The sequence below is a fragment of the Camarhynchus parvulus genome, chromosome 15 (genome assembly GCF_901933205.1).
Source record: "Camarhynchus parvulus chromosome 15, STF_HiC, whole genome shotgun sequence".
Lineage (NCBI taxonomy): Eukaryota > Metazoa > Chordata > Aves > Passeriformes > Thraupidae > Camarhynchus > Camarhynchus parvulus.
This window is the reverse complement of record NC_044585.1, coordinates 4040614-4061709: the sequence shown is the minus strand read 5'-3', so window position 1 is coordinate 4061709 and position 21096 is coordinate 4040614. Positions and strand designations below refer to the sequence as shown.

The 21096-nt window shown below is 51.5% G+C and overlaps 1 protein-coding gene across 4 annotated transcripts in view; it reads left to right on the top strand.

The window, feature by feature from the left end:
• SRRM4 (serine/arginine repetitive matrix 4) overlaps positions 1-20351 on the top strand; it is a 46176-nt gene extending 25825 nt beyond the window's left edge. For 3 of the 4 annotated variants that reach the window (XM_030958957.1, XM_030958956.1, XM_030958954.1), the window contains 7 exons: positions 917-1009; positions 1992-2154; positions 10421-10758; positions 12289-12495; positions 12730-12840; positions 13851-13991; positions 14581-20351. In XM_030958957.1, coding sequence (XP_030814817.1) covers positions 917-1009; positions 1992-2154; positions 10421-10758; positions 12289-12495; positions 12730-12840; positions 13851-13991; positions 14581-14821 — 1294 coding nt within the window. In that variant the 3' untranslated portion in view covers positions 14822-20351. Of the gene's footprint in view, positions 1-916; positions 1010-1991; positions 2155-9589; positions 9606-10420; positions 10759-12288; positions 12496-12729; positions 12841-13850; positions 13992-14580 lie in introns of all 4 variants that reach the window. The other variant, XM_030958955.1, reaches the window with a different exon arrangement.
• The last annotated feature ends 745 nt before the right edge of the window (positions 20352-21096 follow it).

Genomic DNA, 21096 nt, shown 5'->3' with positions numbered 1-21096 from the left:
ACTGCTGTGGTGAACAAAGATGGGAGGGATGGGGCACAGAAGGTGGCAGCTAGCCTGTCACCCTGCTCTCTGCACCCAGGACTTCAGCTGTTGGCATGGACAACTACAGCCCTTAGGTAACAGGGCCAGGTAATCCATGAGAAATAGCCTGGTGGTAGAAAGGAACTGCAGCAGGGCACTGGCCCTCTGTCCCCTACACACAGTTTGCTGAGGACTGTCCTCAGGCCCTGTCAGAAGAGGCAGCACCAGTGACTGGGCACCTGTCAGAAGCCAGGGATTTGGTCCTGTCTCTCAAGCAGGAACTGTGCACAAGGCAGGCTGTGCTTAGGAGAGCTGCACTTTGTGCAGCAGCCATGAGAGCTACCCATAGGATTGGTGGGGAAGGCTGGCTGCTACTGAGTGAATTCTATTACTTGGAGCTTGACCTTCTGCACCTGCTTTTTAACAAGGATTAGGGAGAGGGCTGGAGCTTTGTGATGGGTTGCACACAGATATGGTTCTTCCCCCAAAGCTCAGCAACAGGAAGGTCTTGGGCAGTTGCCTGGCTGCTACAGGGTAGGCTGCAGGATGAAAGGCAAGCACATGGCTCTTTAAAGTGTTGAAAGGATTGGTGCTGGCTGCTGCATTCCCACATGCTTGTCCACAAATCTTCCCCCAGCATGCTACAGAGCCAACCTAATAGCTTGTGTGTAAAATGCTAGCAGAGATCTCAGGAAGATGTCACTGCAGCGATGAAGGGATGGAGAATTTCTCATGCCTTGATGTTCTGTGCCACGTTTCATACACCAATCTCTTTGGTTTAAAAGGCATACCTCCCTTCTGATTTGAACATTATCGACCTCAGCCATCAGCTGCTGGCTCTTGCATCCCCCCACTCACTAACCTAATGCTGGTTTTCTTTCTCTGCTTCTTAAAGCTCTCGTGGGCGCACCCGGAAATCCCATCGGCATCGCCGCTGCCACTCTCGCTCAGAGAGCTCCGACTCCCACTCCCCCAGCTGCCGGAGCAGGTAACGGCGCTGCTCCCGAGCTCAGTGTCCTCAGCACTGCCTGCTGGGCTCCAGGATGTGGCTGCCACAGCCTGTGTGACCCCCAGGCTCTCTGTGCACAGCCACTTCCCATTCTGGCAGCAGCAGTGTCACACTGGGGGCTGAGCTGCTTGTGGTCTCAGCCATGGAAGGGTTTTGCCTCAAGAAGCAGTGGCTGCAGCTTTTTGATCTGACAGTCACTTCTAATCCCCATGGCTGATGCTCAGCCCATGACAGCTGATTCCAGTGTAGTGTCCCTTTCCCAGCCCAAGGGTTTTGTACTGCTGATGTCCCAGGAAACCCTTTAACATGGTCTTAGCAATGGAAATATATTTGCCCATGGCAATCTGTAGTCATTGTCTTTGACCTGATTAAAATCTCTCCTCTGGATGACAGATGCGTCCTGGGGCCGGCTAAGTGGATGCTGGTGCTAGGCCCAGCATTGCTGCAATAGCAAGTCATTTATACACATAATAATTTCATTTTTCATGTTCTCTGAAAGCACTTGAACAGCCCACCCCCACTCTCCTACTTCACTCCTCCTAAGTACTGGGAATATTCTTATGAAAAGCCGAGGATCAGTGGGGGGAGGAATGCAATCAGTAATTGGAGGGGTGCTCATGCAAGAGCAGAGTGTGTTTTCTCTTGGAGGTGTGTCACCATAGGAACATTCTGTGGTGCAGGAAGGTCATGGCTTGCCTCGAGCCACCATAAAATCATGCATTGGAGCTGAAATTTGAGGTTAAGGTCCAAAGCCTGGATGCAAAATTATTATTTTTCTTTTAAAGTAGGAAAACAAAACATCCCTTTTCTTTCCCTCATGACTCCACAGAGCAGTCATGTGGAAGGACATTCTCCCATACGCAGAATCCTACACAGACCTGCCAAGGGTTGGTGTGGAGCTGGGAAAGGGCACTACTGCAATCCTAAGGAATAACATTTTGGCTGTTCCTGTCTCCTGGAGGCACAGAGCCAGGTCTCGGGAGGAAGGGCGTAAAACACGACGAAGACACTCCTGGCACCATTCAAAGATCACGGCAAAGAGAAGCTCCTCTGCAGAGGTTCAGGCCAGTCAAAAAGCCAGCCAAACCCTCCCACTCTACAGCTTCCTGTCTTCTAAGGAAGTAGTAAGTATTACACACTGTCCTTCTTTGCTTGAACTAGCCAGAGGAATCTGGGCAAGAACCCTGATATGAAATTTTTATAACTCAATTATAGTGATGTTAGACGAACTTGGTTAAACTGTATTATTAATTCATGGTGCTGTTTTCCAATGTATGTAAAGTCATTCCTTCCTTCAGCACTTTCACACCAAGGGTGGGGCTGGAGAGGGGGAAAACTTGAAAAGTCTTTAGCCTATGAATAATGAATTGAGGACATTTAACCAAAAAAAAAAAAAAAAAAAGTGGCCTCCAGAAACGATGTTTCAAAGAGAAGGGTTTGTTATGCAGTCTTTCCTCAGCTGGATGTGAACTTATTTCACTGGTCTTTACATCCAAAAGTTTAGTCCTTCAGGCTGAAAAAGGGTATCAAACATATACAGAAGGAACATTTACATTTAATGAGCTGGTGATTATTGGCATGGGATGTTTTCTGACTATCAGGATCCTTCTAAGATCACTGTTTCTCTGGACTGACAAGCCCAGGGGCAAAATTTGGAAGTTATGAGCAGCCCTCATTGATGCTAATGGGAACTGCATGTGCATCTGAGGGTAAAATCAGGCTCAGTGCCTTGGGATGTTTTTCCATATACACAGAAAGAGATGATATAATACATGAATTGAGGGAGCAAGAGATGGAGAGAAATATTAGACAGAGATTGATATCAGTCTTCTTTTTCTGTGGCATGCCTCCCCTTTGTTCCTGGCAGCAGTAAAGCAGAGGTGTGATGCCCTAACTGTGGTGTTGGTATCAGATAGGCACTCTGGAGAGAGAAATTGCTACGTAGGACTGGAGGTAGTGCAGGATCTGATAGTCACACGTGTGGATGTGTAATGCTAGAGGTGTTTTGACTAGAGTCCTCCAAGCCCCAAAGTTGTTTTTTCCTTTAGGCCCAGTCATCAGTTGGAAATAGCTCAGGCACACGCAGGAGCTACATCAGATAGGAGAGAGATGGTGCCAGCAAGAGGAGAGACTCTACCCACTCACCCACACAGACAGCATGCCGATCAAAATACCCAGGGATTGTACGTGGGTACAGACAGGCACAAGCTGTCTCTCAACATTATAGATATGCATATTTGCTCTCGTTATAGAGCGTGTGGGGCCCTGTGAGTCACTGCTTGTAAAGCCTTATAAGGCAGCCTGGAGAGCAGAACCTCACACCACACGCTGGTGTGTGCACGCACACGCAGAGGAAGAAAAACAAGGTATGAAGCTCATTGTCATGAACTGGGGGTGTTGCTGAGTTCAGAGCTCCTCCCCCCCCAAAAAAAATAGTGAGCCAAAGACTGCATCATGTCACCAGGGTGTTGTTGAGTTCAAGCGGCGTATTTTTCATAAATGCTTTTGAGCCTAAGCCTAGTTTTTAATTAGTGCTAGGTTTCCTCTCTCGGAAGCCAGGCTTCCTAAGTCCTGTGAGGCCAACTGCCAGCTGTTCTGTTTCCTGAGAAAGAGTAAACTCTAATTTAAAATTTTAAAAGCTTTAAAATGAACTAAACTCAAGCATCCTGCACTTGTTTTTCCATTTGCTTCACTCGAGGTAAATGAGTGAAGCAAATGGAAAAGCTGCAGGGAAGGAAAGACAAGAGCTTGACAGTTCCAGATGCAGGGGGTGGATGCAAAGTAGAAGTCATCAGGATACTCCTGTGTTCTTTCCAGTAAGGGTTAATAACTTAGGCAAATATTTTAATGACTAAAAGGCATAATGACTCATGAAAGCCACTACTGTCCTCCTGTCCCCAAAAGAAGTACGTTCTCTTGGGACACCATTCAAGAGCACATTTAAGCACTTGTTCAAATTGAAGCCCCTGGTTAAGAGCTGCCCCTGAAATTTTGCTGAATAAGGTCATTAAATATCATGTACTCAAAACTGGCAAGAGAAAAATGGAATGGGAACCTTTAGTCTCATTTATTAATGACTATACACAACCCTTTGAAGCCTTTCCTTTTCATGAGTTAAATGGTTGTTCTATGAATAAGCTTCGTTCTGTCAGACTTCGAGAGCAGCCTGAAATGAAAATGTGCTCTTGCAGAATATGTTGATCACATATTAAAAAAAAAAAAAGGCTGGAGAATAAAAGATTTTGTGAAAAAAATCAGAATTAGGATTCAAAAATGCCGTGTTTCAGTCCTCTGTGAGAGTTGGTATGTTGCACTCCCTATCCTTCCATCTGGCATGGGCTTCCAAACCAAATCATCCTTACCTGGGGAGATGCACTGTCATATCTCCAAAGGGACTGTCCAAGGAAGATCAGGGAAAAATACACAGAGATACAGGGAAATATGAGATAATGCTATAGCACTTCCAAAACAAAGGTTTTGCTTTTCAATATGTTTTTTATTCTACATCATTGTGCTTCTGAAAATCTGAAGTGCTTTGTGGTAAATTCTGCTACCCTCCCCACCCTATTTGTCTTCGTTCCTTTGTAATGAAACAGCCACAATTCCTAACTAGGTCTGCCTGGAACTGCTGGGGGATAAAGCACACAAAACAATGCCCTGCCTGTGCATCTACCTTGCTGCTTCTTTCCCTCTTCATGCAAAAGCTGATGCACCCACACATGCATGTACACATGCAGAAACACCTCAAAGTTCCCTGCTACTTTTCGTTGTGGCAGTGAGTTTCCAAGCTTCTCCCTCTCCTTCTCCTTTAATCCCGTGCAGCAGCAAGAGGCACCTGTGGAGAGCAGGACTGTGGGCCTGTGCCTCAGCAGGCACAGAGAAGCTGTGGGTAATGTGCAGCATTTATTTCTGTACAGAATACCCCTGCCCAGCTGCAGGCACTTTATTCCACACCGACACAGATGGATGACTGTGCCACTGTGCTTTCCTTTAGCAGTGCAATATAAATACCTGCAGGGCACGGATCTAATTGCCTTTGTTGTTGCTGATGAAGATAACTGCACCGTGCATACACTTTCCTTGCCAGCTCCTTTGCTTTCACTGTAACTCATTTGTGATGCCACAAATTATCACAGGCTTGAGCCAGATTTCCAGTGAAGCTCAGTGGGGTACAGCTGGTCCAAATGATGCTGTTTGTCTTTGTGCTCGTGTCTGCAGGAAGGTAGAATGGGGAAATGCTGTGCAGGGACTGGGACAGAGAATGCTGGAAGGCTGAGGAAACCTTATGGCAGTTTGCTGCTGCTGTTTTCTAGCCTGGGTTTTGGGTTACATAGGAAAAACTATTCTTTTGAGTGCTAGGCAGCATGTTTTTGACAGCAGACAGGGCCCTTCAAGAGCAGTAAAGCAAAGCCTTCTATAAATATGGAAGTTATACTCTTTTTTTCCTTTACCTATTTTCCCCTCCCAGCCGGGGGACTGAGGTTACCCCTGGTTATTGTGCAACAAATCCACACTCAGCGCTGGGAGCAGCAGCTGGGGGGGAAGGATCATTGGCTGTATCCATTGAAGGGCTGGGCTGTACACCAGGTACCAAAAAGAGGTGATGGAAGACAAACCCTTGCACCAAAGCTGTGCCAGCCTGGCTCAAGCTGAGGTGGGGATACAATGCCAGCACCCCAGCAGGCTATAAAGATCCTTGAAAAGAAACAAACCTTTGCTTGGCATTCTCTGGAGTTTACCCCAGCAGTGTATTGGTGAGCCAGGCTGCTCAGCAGTGTCGCCATCCAGCCCCAAATAACCCAAGCTCAGGGCTTGCAGGGACAGCTGTGTCATTGCTTCCTTGCTCTGGGACTCAGCTTAGCCCTTGTGGTACAGAAAGCCTCACCCAGAACTCCCCCACCCAGCCAAAAAAAGGGGGGATCTTCCCACTCAGTGTTCCTTGAGTCCGGGACTCACAACTGTGCAAAAATACTGAATTCCTACAGAACTTCTGTTTTTTGTACTGTGTCAGAAGTTGGCTTTCCAGCTGGGGCAGGCTCTCAGCAGAGGTGAGGCCGTTTCCCCCGGGCTCTGGCAGGTGGAGGAGCCTCAGGACAGGCGCAGAGCCCCAGCAGGTGCTGGCCCCGTGCCCGCGGCTCTGGCAGGTGTCGGCCAGGGTCACCGACACAAGTGTTTTACTCCTTTCATTAGCACAGTGCCTGGAAAAGGAGAGAAAAGCAGACGTTATGCCCCTCTGAAAGAGAAATTAACTCTGCTTTGAAGTGAGTTGCAAAACAAGAGAAAAAAGGCCCACGGATGAAATCCTGCAGCTCTGAGTGAGGCTGTGCCACGCTGCTGTCCCCGCATGGCTGACACAACTTTGAGCATTGTCATCTCTTGCCCCAGGGCTGTTTGTGGCACAGTAAATGGAGCTGTTCAGTTTAATTGGAAGAAGAGCAGTGATTGTATTTTTGTAACCTATTAGACTGTGCTGCCTCTTGGTCTGGGATTGCACCTGGAATTACAGTCTGGAATATGAGTGAGTGCCTCATTTCTGCTCCCCCCTCATCTTGATTAAATAATGATTTGAAACAAAAAAAATCCAATAAATACATATCCTGGGTTCCCTTGAGGGCAGCAGTATGTTCCCTGCTGAAAGATGGATGAAACAAAGTTCACTGAGATTATTTGATTACTTGTTAGGGGTTTTGTGTGGGGGGAAATCCAAATGTTCACATAGAGAGAATTAGATTTGTGAAAGAGCAGGCTCTTTTAAGCCACCTAGAAAAGTAAAAAGCCATTAGAATTCAGAATCACACAGAATGGTGTGATTCAATTGAGCTCCATGCAGTGTTTTCAGATGTGGTACTCTGTTTCCATCCTGGCTGACTGGTAAGACTTTCAGACACAATGGGACCACGAGCAAAGCCAAGATCATCCAATGGGGAATATGGGGAATTGGTCTGAGCAGGCAGGCAAGCTGAGCACCCTGAGACTTGTCCTGGCTCTTGCTGCAGGGCAGAACCTCCCCCAGAGCCTGCAGGAAGCCACTGGTTACAGCCTGGGGCCCCAGGGTGGTGGGGCTGAGAAGCTGCTGTGTCCCCCCTGGCACCTCCCTTGTCCCACACAGACCCTCCAGCCTCACCCAGACTGTCAGCTCCATATTTCACTGATATCCACGCTGCCTCTTCCCAGAGTGTGCCTGCCACAGATGTTGAACTACAGAGGAGCTTGTTGATCCTCCCGGTCATTTGACAGATTTTGTGATATGCTGACAACAGTTGCTGCTTTGAAGGTAGATGTCAGCCAAGGCAGAGCAGAAACAAGGATGCCAGGTCCTGGAGTCAGTCTGAAAAGCTGGTTTAGAAATGCCAAGAAACTGCTGTATTTCTTGGCAGCAGTAACAGCCTTTCAGTTTAAACTGGGAAGGAACAGAAGGAAGGTATTTCTGTGTGTGATGCCAGGGTCAGTGTCCCTTGGAGCAGCCCTGTGCCCACTCCATGCTCATCCTACCCCTGCAGCCAGGGAGTACCTCACATGCTGATTTTATACCTGCGAGTGAAAGGTGATATAAAGCTGGTTGTCTCTGGGTTAGGATTCAGCTTAAATGCAAACCAAAACCCATCTTTTAAGAAAAATAGCTGGTAACATATTTGAAAGTGCAATCCTGTATCTTCTGGAATGTGGCTGGGGGGAGTGCAGTGGTCCATAGCACAGAGGTCAGATCTCTTGGGGCTCTGGATGTGGCATCAGGGTTTCAGCAAGAGCTGGTGAAAAGCAGAGCTGGCTATGTGGCTCCCTTGGGCTCCTGTTACATTCCAGTTTCTGCTGGAGTAAGCAAGGACCAGTAGAGAATTGCTAGAGCTGAGAAGAAGCAAGGAGCAGTTCCAGATGCTGAAATGAGGACTTGCAATGTGTGTCTCCATTCATTCCTAGCTGGGAGCATTTGGGAGACGTTTTTGCTTTGACCAGGGCTTCTGCATGGAAGGTGCAAGTTGGCTAATGAAGAAGGATCATTTAATTTCCCATGTTTGCTGCTGGGGCTTCTGACTTCTCTGAGCTGGGACTGAGCATCAGTTAGAAGTTAGTGTGGGGTGGAGATGGGGAACTCCATTATGGATCTGCTGGGATGAACCAATCCCTTATCCCAGAAGCAGTAAAGCTTCTCTCCCTGGCAACACAGAAAGTACTTGGAGATCCTCCAGCTCCAGGTGTTTTCAGAGCAGCAGAGTGTTGTGGGCAGCCATCCTTGTGCAGACCGTGCTGAGAGCTGCTGTGGGTGTTGGTAGCTCTGCTCTGGTTTCAGTCACTGCTGGTTCAGCACCTGTGTCCGAGTCAGCTGTCCCTGTCCCAGTTAGCACCTTGAACTGGGTCGGGAGCAGCCCTCCCTGGGGACACAGATTGAATGCCACAGGCAGCAGTGTGGATATGGAGGCACCATCTGATAGGATGAAGGAGATCCATGTGAAACATGACACAGGCTGAGTCTGCAGCCCCTCTGAGGATGAAAAAGTCATCCAATCCAAAGCTAAACTTTCCAAAGGGACTGGCCTGGTGCCTGCTGTGTGACAGCTGATCCAGGTCTCCTCTGCTGCCTGAGATGGCACCAACATTGCAATGTGGTTTTTGGCTCAGAAGGCCCCAGATTGGTGAGGGCATGGCCCAGGTCCCCAGTGTGGAGAGCATGGCATAGATGAGGGCATTGTGTGCCCCAGAGCGTGGCATGAGGGCATGTGCACGTGTTTGAGGGAGCACGGCTTGCTGGGAACATGTTTGGAGGACTGTCCTGAGTGGGGGGAGCCAAACCTGTGTGTCCACACTCTAAGAACCCTGTGCCAAACCTCATGGGTGGGTTTGAGGAGAGTGGAGGCTCTGAGTGAAAGAGGAGGAGGCCACATGAGAGTGTAGATGTGTGCATTGGGCCCTAATTCTCACCCCATTGCAAGGGCAGATGTTAGCACTAGCACAGCCTGACTCCCAGTGCTGCCACATTCCTGAGCTGGTAAATGCCAGTGCAGTTAAAACTGAACTATAAAATACTGAAATGATGTAAATCCCCTTGGTGGTGCTCAGGGTCCCAGAGAATAGCCCTGCCCAGGTCAGTCTGTGTGAGTCTGGGGTCCTTGCTTGCCTTGTTGTGCTCAGCAGCCCAGCCAGGGTGTGGCTGGAGCCCCTTGCAGAGGCTGGCAGGAGCAGGGCTGCTGTGCCCTTCCCGCAGGTCTCTGACACACAGTGGGGATACTTCTCCTCCATTCTTCTGCTTCTTCCCTCACTGAGTTCCCTTTGTCATTTCCATACAACTCAGGGGGATTCAGTGCAAGCTGCAGCTTTCAGCACAAGCCATCAGCCTCCAGGAACAGGCTGGACAGGCTAATTTAAAGCAGAAGGAAACAAAAATGAATAATAAGGGAGACAGTCGAGCAGACAAAAAGCAGTCATGACATTTGCATAGAGGAGGCAGCAAACAGTTGGCAGTGTGGATTGAAGAGAGGGTTTATGTTTTTTTCATGTAATTTGAGACTCTAATGATGGACTTATGTTGCCCGCTCTTCCTTTTTTCTTACACCTTACCTACTAAAGGAGGAGTTCTTGATGGGTAAGTGGATGCTATCCGCAAGACACCAGGGAATTTATTAGAGGTCACTTGAGCGCATTAGCTATATCTTCTTCAGGGGGTAAAAAGCACACAAAGAAGTATCTGTATACCTTTTATTTCCAAAGGGATTTTTCTTTTTTCCCTCACCCTCTTTTTTCTTTTTATTTTTTCTTTTTTTCTTTTTTATTTCAAAGTGATAAGCTTGTTTATTTGCCAGTTTTTGCTTTGTACAGAAGCCCTTAATTTGATTTGATTTGTTTTTTTGTTGCTTATTTTAGTGACATTGGTTCAGCCACTTTATTAAGGAAGCTTTAAAAAATTCACTCATCTAAGTTTTTGTTTCATTTTTGTTTTCTTTGCAAGGATTATGTAGGTTTTTTATATGTATATACCCCCTTTATTTTCCTCCCCTTTTTAAGGTTAAATAAGGGCTTTGTCCTCTGTTACATTTTTTATTTAGTTAGTTATTTTAATTCTTTGGTTGCCCACTTACTTTGTTGAACTCTTTTGTTTAACATGAACCGCATGCTGATACTCTTTGCATGATCTCTAAATCTTCCCGTTATTATAGCAGGGGGAAAATAAGTTTCTTCTTACTGTGGATTTCTTTTAGGGATATGTGCTTTTGTTTTCTTCTCCTTTCTTCTTTTTTTCTTTCTTTCTTACTTTGTTTCTTTCCTTTCCTTTCCTTTTGTTTCAGTGCATCATGATGGTAAAATTTCTGGGTTTATTTGGAAAAAAAAAATCAAAGTAAAACCAAAAACAACCCCCCAAAAAACCATTCAAACAATGCCAAATGGCTTTTTTGCTTTCAGATCTCTCAGTCAGGGTCTTCTGCTGACCTCTTTACCAAAACAGACAGCCCGCCTGGCAACCTAGCCAGCCAGAATGGAGAGTATCATGAATATGACTCAGGAAACGATACTTCCTCCCCTCCCTCCACTCAAACGAGCTCATCCAGGTCAAAGGACAGCCAGGAGAAAAGAAGTCTAGTCCATGATGGCTTTGGCCATGCCTTCTCGTCCGGGAAGCCCAAACTGGCCAACAGCGATAACAGCTCTGATTCAGGAAATTCCTTCACCAGTTGCTTTTCCCAGACCAAGGGAACAGCTTTGGAAAATCTGTCTCCAGATGCCCAGGGACAAGACCGAAGGTCAGTGATTACCAGTGGCTGCTGGTACGTTGTTGCTCTGTGTCTCCTGCCTGCTCCAGTTGCCGTGGTGAGCTGGCAGGGAGCTTTCTGTGCTCTGGAGGCAGGCAGGTACCAACCAGACCCACAGTCTTGCCAGTCTGGAGTCCAGAACTCAGCAAGGACCAGTACTGTAGCCTGAGGAGGAAGTTAAAACCCAGCCATCACATCCCTGGACATTGCTTGTGGCAGTGCTTTGGCATTGCTGTGGCTCATGCAGGGGTTGGGCCTGGGCCAGGCGGTGGTCCCAGCGCATCCCTGCTCACCTGGGCATGGCCATGTCAAAAACAGTCTCTGGCCCTTCTGGGCACAATCTGAAAGAAGCACATGCTAATTCTCCCTCTCTGCCTACTGTGGGGAAGGGAAGTGGGGCTTGTTTCCACTAACATCATTATGGGCTGTTCTTTCACCTGTCCAATGAGCCAAATCCAGCGTGCCCCTTCCTCTTCCCAGCTCAGCCAGCACAGCTCCAGGGTGACAAGATAGCATCTCCTGCCAGTGGGGAGCACAGGGAGGGGCAAGGACTTAGCTGGCTGCAGGATAACACAGCAGTAGCTCTGCACTGGGGCCACAGGGCATCCAACCACCACCCAGTGCCACAGGTCATCTTCAGGAGAGGGGAGTAGCTTCCAGCCTCTGTCACCCGCCTCCCATTCCTGGGTTTTTGCCAGAGGATGTTGGGAATGAGGGCAGTGAAGCATGGTGGCTGGTACCCAGGGCTGTGCTCAGGCAGTGGTTGTAGGGAGCTCTTCCAGCTCAGGCCCTTGGGTCCTAAAGGCTGAAAGTTAGAGCCAGGACATGGTTTGGAGCACTGAATGTGACAGGAGGGAGCCAAGGTAATGGGTTTTAGTAAGAACAAGCCTCATTTTTCAGTCAGAGGGTAAAATTTTAGGTCTGTCTGTACTTTTCACATGGTGACTCCAGTGGGGTAACTCTGCCTTCACATGGGTGGAGCTGGGATTGCAGCTGGCCCTGGGCTGCTGGGCTCTGACCCCAGTTCATTCCAGAGCACTTCTGGAAGAGGAGGAATTCACGCAGCTGTCCAAAGGCAACAGGACGTGCCTGCTCAGTGCCCACTGACGCTGCTCCACAGCCAGGCTGGAGCACAGCCCTTGCCCTGCCATGCTCTGCCTTTCCCCTGCTCCTGCACTTTTTACTTCACTCCCTGCCCAGCACCAGCACTGCTCGCTGGCCTGACCAGGCTCTGCCAGCCTGACACCTCTGGTGTGCTGGGCATGGGGCAGATGAGCTGCTGCTTGTGCCACAGTGCTCTTCCACACCTCTTCTCCCTGGCAGAGCCCGGAGGGTGAGCTCTTGGATTCTGACACACACACATGGGGTCTTCTGCGACAGCAGCCTGGGGAGCTGAGAGGTCCTTTCCACCTCCAGATGGGGAATGGAAGGATGGTTATATTTTATTTGCTGGAGCATGCTGCTCCCCTCAGCCAGGGGTTTCAGCCACAGCTTCAACAGTGTCCAAATGTCTGTTCACAGAGCGTGCCTACCGTCATGTCTGGGCTCCTCAGAGGAGAAGAAGCGAATCCGGCTCTCCTCGGCGGCGCGCAGCTCCCCGCGCAGGCCCGGCTCCCGCAGCGCCTCCTGCAGCAGCACGGGCCGCTCGTCCCCCGCCTCCAGCCGCTCCTCGCACCGCAGGGCCTCGCCCAGCTCCTCCCGAAGCAGGTCCTGCTCCTCGGGAAGGAGGTAAGGCCAGCTGGAACGGTGTCTCTGTGACCCGGGGCAGTGGCTAGTTCTTGGCAGCCGGCAGGCTCCTTGCAGGGGGAGGCGTTAAGAGTTTGGGATCCACAACTGGCCACACAAAGCTGGGCTGAGACCCTGGAGAATGGGACAGTTCTTCCCCCTCGTGATTTGGACTAGTCTGGTACAGCCTCACCCTCTAGCATCTTTAACTCTTTTATGTTTCCTTCCTGTCTCCAGGTCTTCCTCACGTTCCCCCAGCTATTCCTCCAAATCCTGCAAAAAAAGTCCTGGGAGTAGAAGTTCAAGGCCTCGCCGGAGCCCCAGTTACTCCCGCTACAGCCGTAGCAGGTACAGCTGTCTACTTGTGGCATCTGCTGTCCACCCATGTGCTACCTGCTGCCTCACTTTCCCTGCCTGCACCACTGTCACGCTGCTGTGAGTGGTGGGCAGAGCCCGAGGCTCCAGCTGGGTCTGCCCACACAACCAGCAAGCCTGTCAGACATGGATCTGATTGCAGCAGGGAAAGACACTCTACTTTTGAGAGTCACAGCTCTGACAAAGAGTTGTCGGGCTGGGAGAAGGGCCCCTGCTGTGAGGGCAGATGCCAGATACCCTGAGGCTGATACTCACAGCCTTGCAGAGAGAAACACAGTCCAGGCACCTCTACTCGCTCCACACACCATAGGAAACAGTCTCGCTGTTCAACCCTAGAGATGCCTTTGGCAGGTTTTCGTGGTAGCACCTGTGCTGCTGTGAACGTTTTGTAGCCTCAAGATCGTACATTGCCAGGGTCGATTCTTGCAGGCTTTGACAATCCCCGTGCTGGTGAGGAGAACACTTCCTGCATGCAGGGATCAGGCAGGCCCGTTGACCTGTAGCGTGTTGCTTTGCAGATGGCACTGAGCAGGGTGTATGAAATCAGCCACGCTGCACAGAAGGGCCTGTGCTGACGTGTGTGGGAATTTAACAAAAGAGAAAACCATAGCAACACCGGCACTCCTTCTGGCAAGGCTTGCGGAGCCCTGCAGGGCTACCAGGCCCTCAGCTCACGTGGGGCCTGCTGGCAGGGCTGCTCCTGCCAGCTCCAACACACTGCACCCACTGACACAGGGCCCTGGAAGCCATCTTAGCTTGGCAGTGCAAAGCCACTGGAAGACACTGCTGGATGCCATTAGTGTTATCCAGTCTCTCTGTCCAGCTGTGTGAGCGCGCCGAGGTGACACCACCAGAGTGCTTAGAGTTGTCCCTTTTGGAGCTGAGCATTGTCTGCGCATCTGTGCCTCCGTAGGTCGTTGTCTGTCCATCCCTGACCCCCCCCAAGCCCCTGCAGTGACAGTGCCCCTGCTGTGCCTCCGCAGGGACCGCGAGCGGGAGCACAAGTACAGCTCCAGCGAGAAGGAGTCGCACCGGGAGCGGCAGCGGCGCCGCCGCTCCTACTCCCCCCTGAGGAAACGCCGGAGAGACTCTCCCAGCCACCTGGAAGCTCGGCGCATCACAAGGCAAGGGGATGCCGTCCCGTCCTGCGGAGAACAGGCTCAGCTGGCACTCCCCCGGGGGACGAGGGCTGTCCCTGGGTCCCAGCCCTTGCCAGAGGAGGTTTCTCCAGGAGACCGGGTTCCCTGAGCCTGATCAGCAGGCCCTTCCACCCCTCCTCTAGAGCTCGGGGATTTCCAGCTGGAGGCAGAGGGAGGATGGAGAGGGTCTCAATTTACAATAGCTGAAGGGAAAAAAGAAGATGAAATCAGAGCAGGGACTCAGGTGCCAAGAGCATTCCCTCACAGGTTTTTATTTCACCCTGCTCCGTGGTAGATGTCCCACAATGGAAAGAGTCAACTATTGACTCTACCCTTCATGCAGAGGGCTCTTTGGGACATCGTCAAGTAGACTGAGTGGCTGGGATTTCCCCAGGGCTGTGGGGCTGGGTGGTTTGAATCCCAAGGCCCGTCAGCTACCTGATCTCTTTTTCCTTTTAAACAAACACAATCACATTTTTGGGAGTATTGCCCAGAGTGAACAGTGCTTTTTGGAGATTTTGGCAGTAAGTGTGTCCTTGTGCTGCTGGTAACCCGCATCTCTCTGTCCCCACAGTGCTCGCAAACGCCCCATCCCCTACTACCGCCCCAGCCCCTCCTCGTCCAGCAGCGCCGGCAGCTACTCCTCCTGGTACAGCAGCTTCAGCCGCTCCCCGAGCCGCAGCCGCAGCTACTCCAGCTACCGGACGAGCCGGAGCCGAAGCTGGAGCAGCAGCCGGAGCTCGGGCCCCAGGAGCAGCCGCAGCAGGAGCAGGAGCTATGACTCAGGAGCCAGCTCCGACAGCCTGCGTCGTTAGGGAGTGCCACTGCTGGCTGACACCGGGTGCCGGCGTCACCGCCACATTCCTGGCATTCTCCGCTTCCTTCCCACCTACCTGGCCATCGATAGCAATCATCCCCGATACTGACGCGGTGGCATTGCCGGGTCCCCCTTCCCCGGTTGGGAGTAAGAGCCCTGGAGCGCCTGGTGCAGCCCCTCCTCCCCAGCGCGGAGCGGGTGGGTCCGTCCCAGCTCCCCAGGCCAGGCTGGAAGAAGGGCCGGTGCTTTAGAGAGGGTCTGTCAGCACAGACCTGCTCCATCCTCCCCGATGCTCCCATCTCCCCATTGCTACTGCTCCCCAAAGCACTACCAGCGGGTCCAAAGGAAAGAACTCTGCTCCTTGCTCTTCTGACAAACCAGGAACCAACAAATTAACTTCTGCTGGAGAGACAGACCCAGTTGGGGAGGAGTTTGCTGGAAAGCTTCAGTGACAGCTGGGGGGATGGCTGTCCCCACCAAGGCAAATACCAGGTCCTTTGAGTCTCTCCTCCAGAGCTGCTGCCCACTCTGCAGAGAAAATATTTATTTTTTGCCAGTCATCCAATCCCTGCTATAAATAGAAGGCTAGAAATCCCTCCCAATGTACTTCCTGGGGGAAAAAAAGGCTGTTTGCTCTTTCTCCTGCCCTTTCCTACCAGGTAGCAGCACCTTTGCAGGGTTGTTTTATCCCCCCAGCGCTGAATTGCTTGCAAACCACCTGCTGAGGTCTGAAGCAGACCTGGGGCTGGTGGGGTATAAGGCAGAGGGGAGGTGGTGCCATGCTGTGCTCCAAGGGCCAGGCCATGCAGGGGAGACAGGGGCTGGGGGCTTCCCCTCTTGGAGGAAGCCTCAGACAGGTTGGGTTTAGGTTCTTCTTCAGGGAGCATTGCCCTTGTGCATTGCTGGTGGGACCAGAGGGAGGTGCAGAGATAGCAGTTGTGGGGTGCAGTCAGAACACACAGGGTTACAAGGGCATTGCAAGAGCCAGGGGATCCCAATTCCCCTTTCTCAAAACACACAGCAGGATTCCAGGCAATCATTCCTCCTTGAGCCCCTCTGGCTGCCCCGGGGCAGGATCAGCAGCACAGTTGCAGGGCCAGTGCCAGGCTGCAGCAGGATGCCCTGGTGCCCCAGTTTGTTACTGGGAGGCTGGAGCAGTGCAGGGGGACAGGAAGGGCCCCCCACTAATTGCCTGTTTTGCCAGGGAGCCACAGGCTGCCCTGGGCCCTGGGGTTTTGTCTCCCTGCCAGCCCAGCTGCCTGCGCAATTACTGTGTTTTGCCGGGTAACAAAGGCTTCTCCCAGCACAGGCTGAGCTGGTGCTGAGGAGTTTATTTCTCTTACAACACCTGGGTGCTTAGAGACGCTAATTTGGGCTTAAGAGTTCCCTCCCTCCCTTTTTCCATCCCCTCCCCTTCCATCCTGCATGATTATTAACGAGTTTGGGCTTAATGAGTCAAGGAGGTGTGTGTTGTTTAAGTGTTACAGAAAAGGGCTGAGTGCAGCCACCATCTGCAGGAGAAGAGGGGCTAGAAAGGAATGCAACCCACCCCCCACCCCCCATCTACAGAATTACCTACAGGCCCCTGGCAGCTGGAAAAGGGACAAAGCAGCAAGGGGAGGAAGGCTGAGTGCCATGAGCTGCCGTGGTGGAACTGGATGATTGCCTCAGCAAGCCTATAAATCTGTTATCTGTTGTAAAGTACAGCAGCACAGGCAGGGATTCCATCTGGGTGGTACAGGAGGAAGTTTTATGTCAGGGACTCTTTCCCAGGATCTTTCCTGGTGCTGGTCCCCCTTGTCCTGTGCCTTCAATGGCCAAAGCTCCCCCTTTTCCCAGACCCTCATCCCTCACCCCGCTTGCTGCAGGCAGTGTGAGGATGAGGGGGCTGAGGCAGAGAGCTGGGCACTGCTATGGTTGGTGGCTTAGTGGGGATGGGTCCATCCTCTGGAAAGACCCTTTCTGGGATACAGAGAGAAGTGCTCCTGGTAGGGCTGAGCAAATGCTCCAGGGATCAAACACAGGATGCCACTGCCTTCCCTCCTGGCCCCAGCAGCGGCCCCTTGGCCACCCTCTGCAGCAAACTCCCTCTCAAAAGGGCTGAAAACCTCATGCTTCTTCCCCAAAGAGTCTCTCCCAGTTTGATGCTGAAATGCCCCATCCTTCTGCTCCCTGGGAAGATCCAAAGGCAGTGATGGGATCCCAGACCTCCCCAGCTCTCCCAGTGTTTCAGGAGCACCTCCAGCCCCTTGGCACCCCGTAACGCACACGCGGGGCCGCAGCAGGGAAGCAGCGAGCCCGAAGATCCAAAACCAGGGAAGGAAAGAAGAGGGGCTTTGTGCAACTGGTGTAAATACCAAACTCACACTGACTGCAGTCCTCGTGGCTGGGGACAGAGGATGGAAGCACCACACCAGGGTTGGTAGCACCCACCCCGTGTGGGTCAGGAGATCCCAGGGGTTGTGTGGGGCAGCTCCTGCACTCGTCCAGCTGATCCCTCCATCAAGGACTGCCTCTGCCTGTACAGTCCGTGGCAGCTAAATGCTCCTGGGGTTTTCCCAAGCAGACTTGCATTGGAGTAAACCTCTCTAAATTATTTATTTATTTATTTATTTAATATTATTATTATTATTCTATTTTTAATTGTATGTCACAATGGACCAGTATTTATTTATTCTAATTTTTTTTTTCTAACGTTAAGTTATTTTTGGATCTGTTTGTTTGTTCAAATGTATCCATGCCGCCGGTCTCGTGTAAAGGTTTACAGCCGTGGCCCCTCTCAGTGAGGTGGCCGGAGTGACAGTCACTCCTGCTGCCACCGTGTCCCTGTGCGCTCTCACGGGACACACGAAGGGACGCGGGGCAGAGCTGCGCGCTTTCACGTTGGAATCTCGGGTTTCTCATTAGATTTGTGCAGGAATGCGATGGGTGTGGCCACAGAAACGGGTCTGGGACGTGTCGCGAGGGTCTGCTGGCCGGCCGAGCCGGGCTGTTGGCGGTGCCACCAGCGAAGTGCCGCCTGCGCGGGCGCCGGCCGGGAGCCAGCTGGCCCCGCGCTGTTTGCCTTGGCTCCGCCGGCAGCGCTCAGCCCGAAACCCGCCCGCTCCGCGCAGCCACCGCCGCTTTCCCTGGGAGGATGCCGTCGCCAGGACTCCCCTGCCCTGTTTATCCCTGCGCGCTGACCCACCCATGGGAAAACAAAAGAGACTGTGAGAAAGCGATCCCCGCGGAAAGTCCTTGCAAAATCCAGCCTCTGGTGAAGGATCTGATCAAGGCTCTGTGTGTGTATGTGCACATGTGCATATACATGTGAGTTTCCCTCGGTGTTATTTATTTTTTAACTTATTTAATATTTTTAGTACAAGCTTTAGTACACCCTTCCTGTTAGTGGACAGATGGGGTTTCTGTGGGTTTGTGTGAAGCTGTGAGTTTTTCTGTCTCTGTGCCTTTTGCCAGTGCTTTTTAATTTTTTTTTTAAGTTTCTCTCATTCACCGCTTTTATGGATTTTTGCTCTGCATCCAACATCTGAGATTGCTGCAGGTGCTGTCTGCAAAGAGCAGGTTCACCTGGAGCAAAGGCAGCTGGGTCACTTTGGTGTTGGTGAATTGCTGCTGTGGTCAGACACACAAGGGGTGTTCAGGGCTGGCCACAACATCAAGATAATATCTGGGCTGGTTTTTGAGAGCCCTGTCCCGCACTCAAAGGCTCTTTCCCAGATGATTTTGAATCATCCCACAAGCACCCCTGCTGCCTTTCCCTGGCAGAGCACAAGTCACAGTGCTCACTCCCAAATTTCCCCTTGACCCTGGAGCCATCAGCTCTCCCATTCACTGGACCTGCCTTGGCTCTGGGTTTGTCCCCCCAAGTGAGGTTTGTCCCACTTGTCCCAACCCCGTGCTCCAGAAAATCCAACACCATTTCTTCAGGTTTGCTGGGAAGCAAAGACAAGGGATGTTTCAAATCACTGTTCTTCTGTTCTTTCTTCATTGGTTGCAGCACTTGGCTGAGCTTTGCTTTATGTTAACTGCAATTTTCTCCATGTTTTTGTTGTTTTGGGGACTGAATTTGTACCAAACTTCTCTGCAACAGCCAATCACTGTTATTTTGCTATGCATTGTACATATATTGAACAGGCTGAGAGAACTTGGCCTCTATTTAATATTTATTTATTTATTGAGCATTACTTTAAAAAAAGCTCTTTGGGTGATGCTGTTGGGTCCATGAAGGCAGGAGCCTTTGAAGTGGTGCCACATATGTTGGAGGGAGGAAGGCAAATTTGGCTCATTTGGACCTCACCACCAGTATTTAGAGAGGAACGTCATTGTGATGGAGGTGGGCAAGGCAGGGGAAAACTCTCCATCTCCTTGAAGCAGCTTCTGTTGACAAATCACATCCCCCTGGAAAGCACTGGGGAATTCAGAGGTGACAGGCCAGCTCTGGTGGAGGAATAACCCTGCTCCTCTTCCTCTGCCACGTGGCATAGGGCTGCCATCACCAAAATTCTCTGGAGTTCTCTGATCTCCCACTGCTGGTCCCCTCTTCCCTCTGGAGGTTGGGGACACTTGTCACCCTTTGGATCAGTGATGAGGAAGGGAATAGGATGGAAGTGACTGGCCGTGGTCTCCACCAGGAAGGAAGAATGTCCACCCTGCCCCATCCTGAGACCCTCATGCTGTGGCCTGCTTTGCCCCCTTCCCCAGGCTTTGTGCCAGTGGCTTTTCCCTGATGTGAGCTCAGTAGCTAGCAGGGCTGGGAGGCCTCCCCTGCTGTGTCCAACACGAGCAGAGCTTGCTGCAGACATCCTCCCCCAGCTTTGAGAAGAGCGAAAATGAGATGTGCTAAAAGTCCCACCCTGCCCCAGCATTGCTCCACCAAGGCTGCAGCTGCTGCTCTGCTCACCCCGGGGAGGTGTTTGTGCTCCTGGGGCAGAGCTGCCTGTGCTGCTGCAGTGTGGACACAGCTCCAGTGCCAGCCAGTGAGTGCCAGTGCTGGGCTGTTCCCACAGAGCTGGCCCAGAGCTGCTGGGTGCTCAGCCTCGGGCTCTTGGGGTATTGGTTTGAGAAAGGGGCAGGTTCAGGTGCCTAAGGGAAGACTCTAGTGTCCACTGGGGTTTTATTACCTCTTCACCAGAGAGTAAATCAGTCTCATCACTTTGCTGCTAGCTGGCAGTTTGCACATGACTGGGATGGTCTCCAAAGCAACAGTGTCATGGTTAAGCACCCCAGCTTTTGGGTTATTGCCTAGAGAACAACACCCTCACCAGCCCAGGGCAGCTGTCCACCTTTGAAACCCAGGGGATGAGCAGAAGATGTAGAACAAAAGCCCAGATGTGAGAAAAGCCATGAGGGAAATGGTGCCTCTGTTCTCTGCCTGTTGGTTGATTCCACCCCCAACGACACCGGCACATCTGTTTGTTTGAGTTCACTGTAAAGCTCCCCTTGCTCTCCATCCACATGTGTTCTGTATCCTTTAGTCTTCCTGGGTGTTTGAGTTGTTAGCCTGGTTAGAAAAAGGTTCCAATAAAGGTTTGGACAGTATTTCCTTTGCATCATGTTCCTTTTGCATACAAGTGCGTGTGGTGGGATATTTCGGGTTGTTTCAGCTGCTCTGCAGGGAAGGGCATGTGCCTCCACTCCCAGCTGCTGAGGACTGGCTCCTCAGGGCACTGGCTGGAGCAAAAAATGTTGTGGGCTAGTATTTCTGGCAGCTCTCCTCTCCCTGCCGGGCCAGGCTCCTGCTCCCTTTGCCAGGCTCTTTGGATCCCCCACCCTGTTCAGGCACTGAGAGCCCGAGCCAGAAATGCGTCCATCTGTCCCTGGAGGTCACACTGGGCTCACCAGTGCTCTCCTCGGGGCTGTGCCCTTCCCTTCCTGCACAGCCCTTGCTCCAAGCCCTGCACAGAGTTCCCAAGCCACACGTCCTGCCATTGTCACCTTCTGGGCAGCAGCCAGGGGCAGTGGGGACTCTCCAGTGCCCTGAAGTCCCCCAGGGGAGCAGCAGCACTGGGCCATGTCCCCGTGCTCCTCAACAGGGCTCAGATGGGCACCCAGGAAAGGTCTGGGTGTGGCACAGGTGGGTCGTGGGGACACGGGGCAGCATCCCCAGGTCACCCAGAGGAGAAGGGGGGCTGCAAGGGCACTTCAGAGCTGATATCTTGGGGTGGCTCGGGGTGGGAGGCAGCCGGGAGGATTGGAATGACAACAGGAGCTAAATTGGGATGGCCCAGAGAGGGTGAGAGCAGGGAGGAGGAGGGGACGTGTGACTAATGGGGA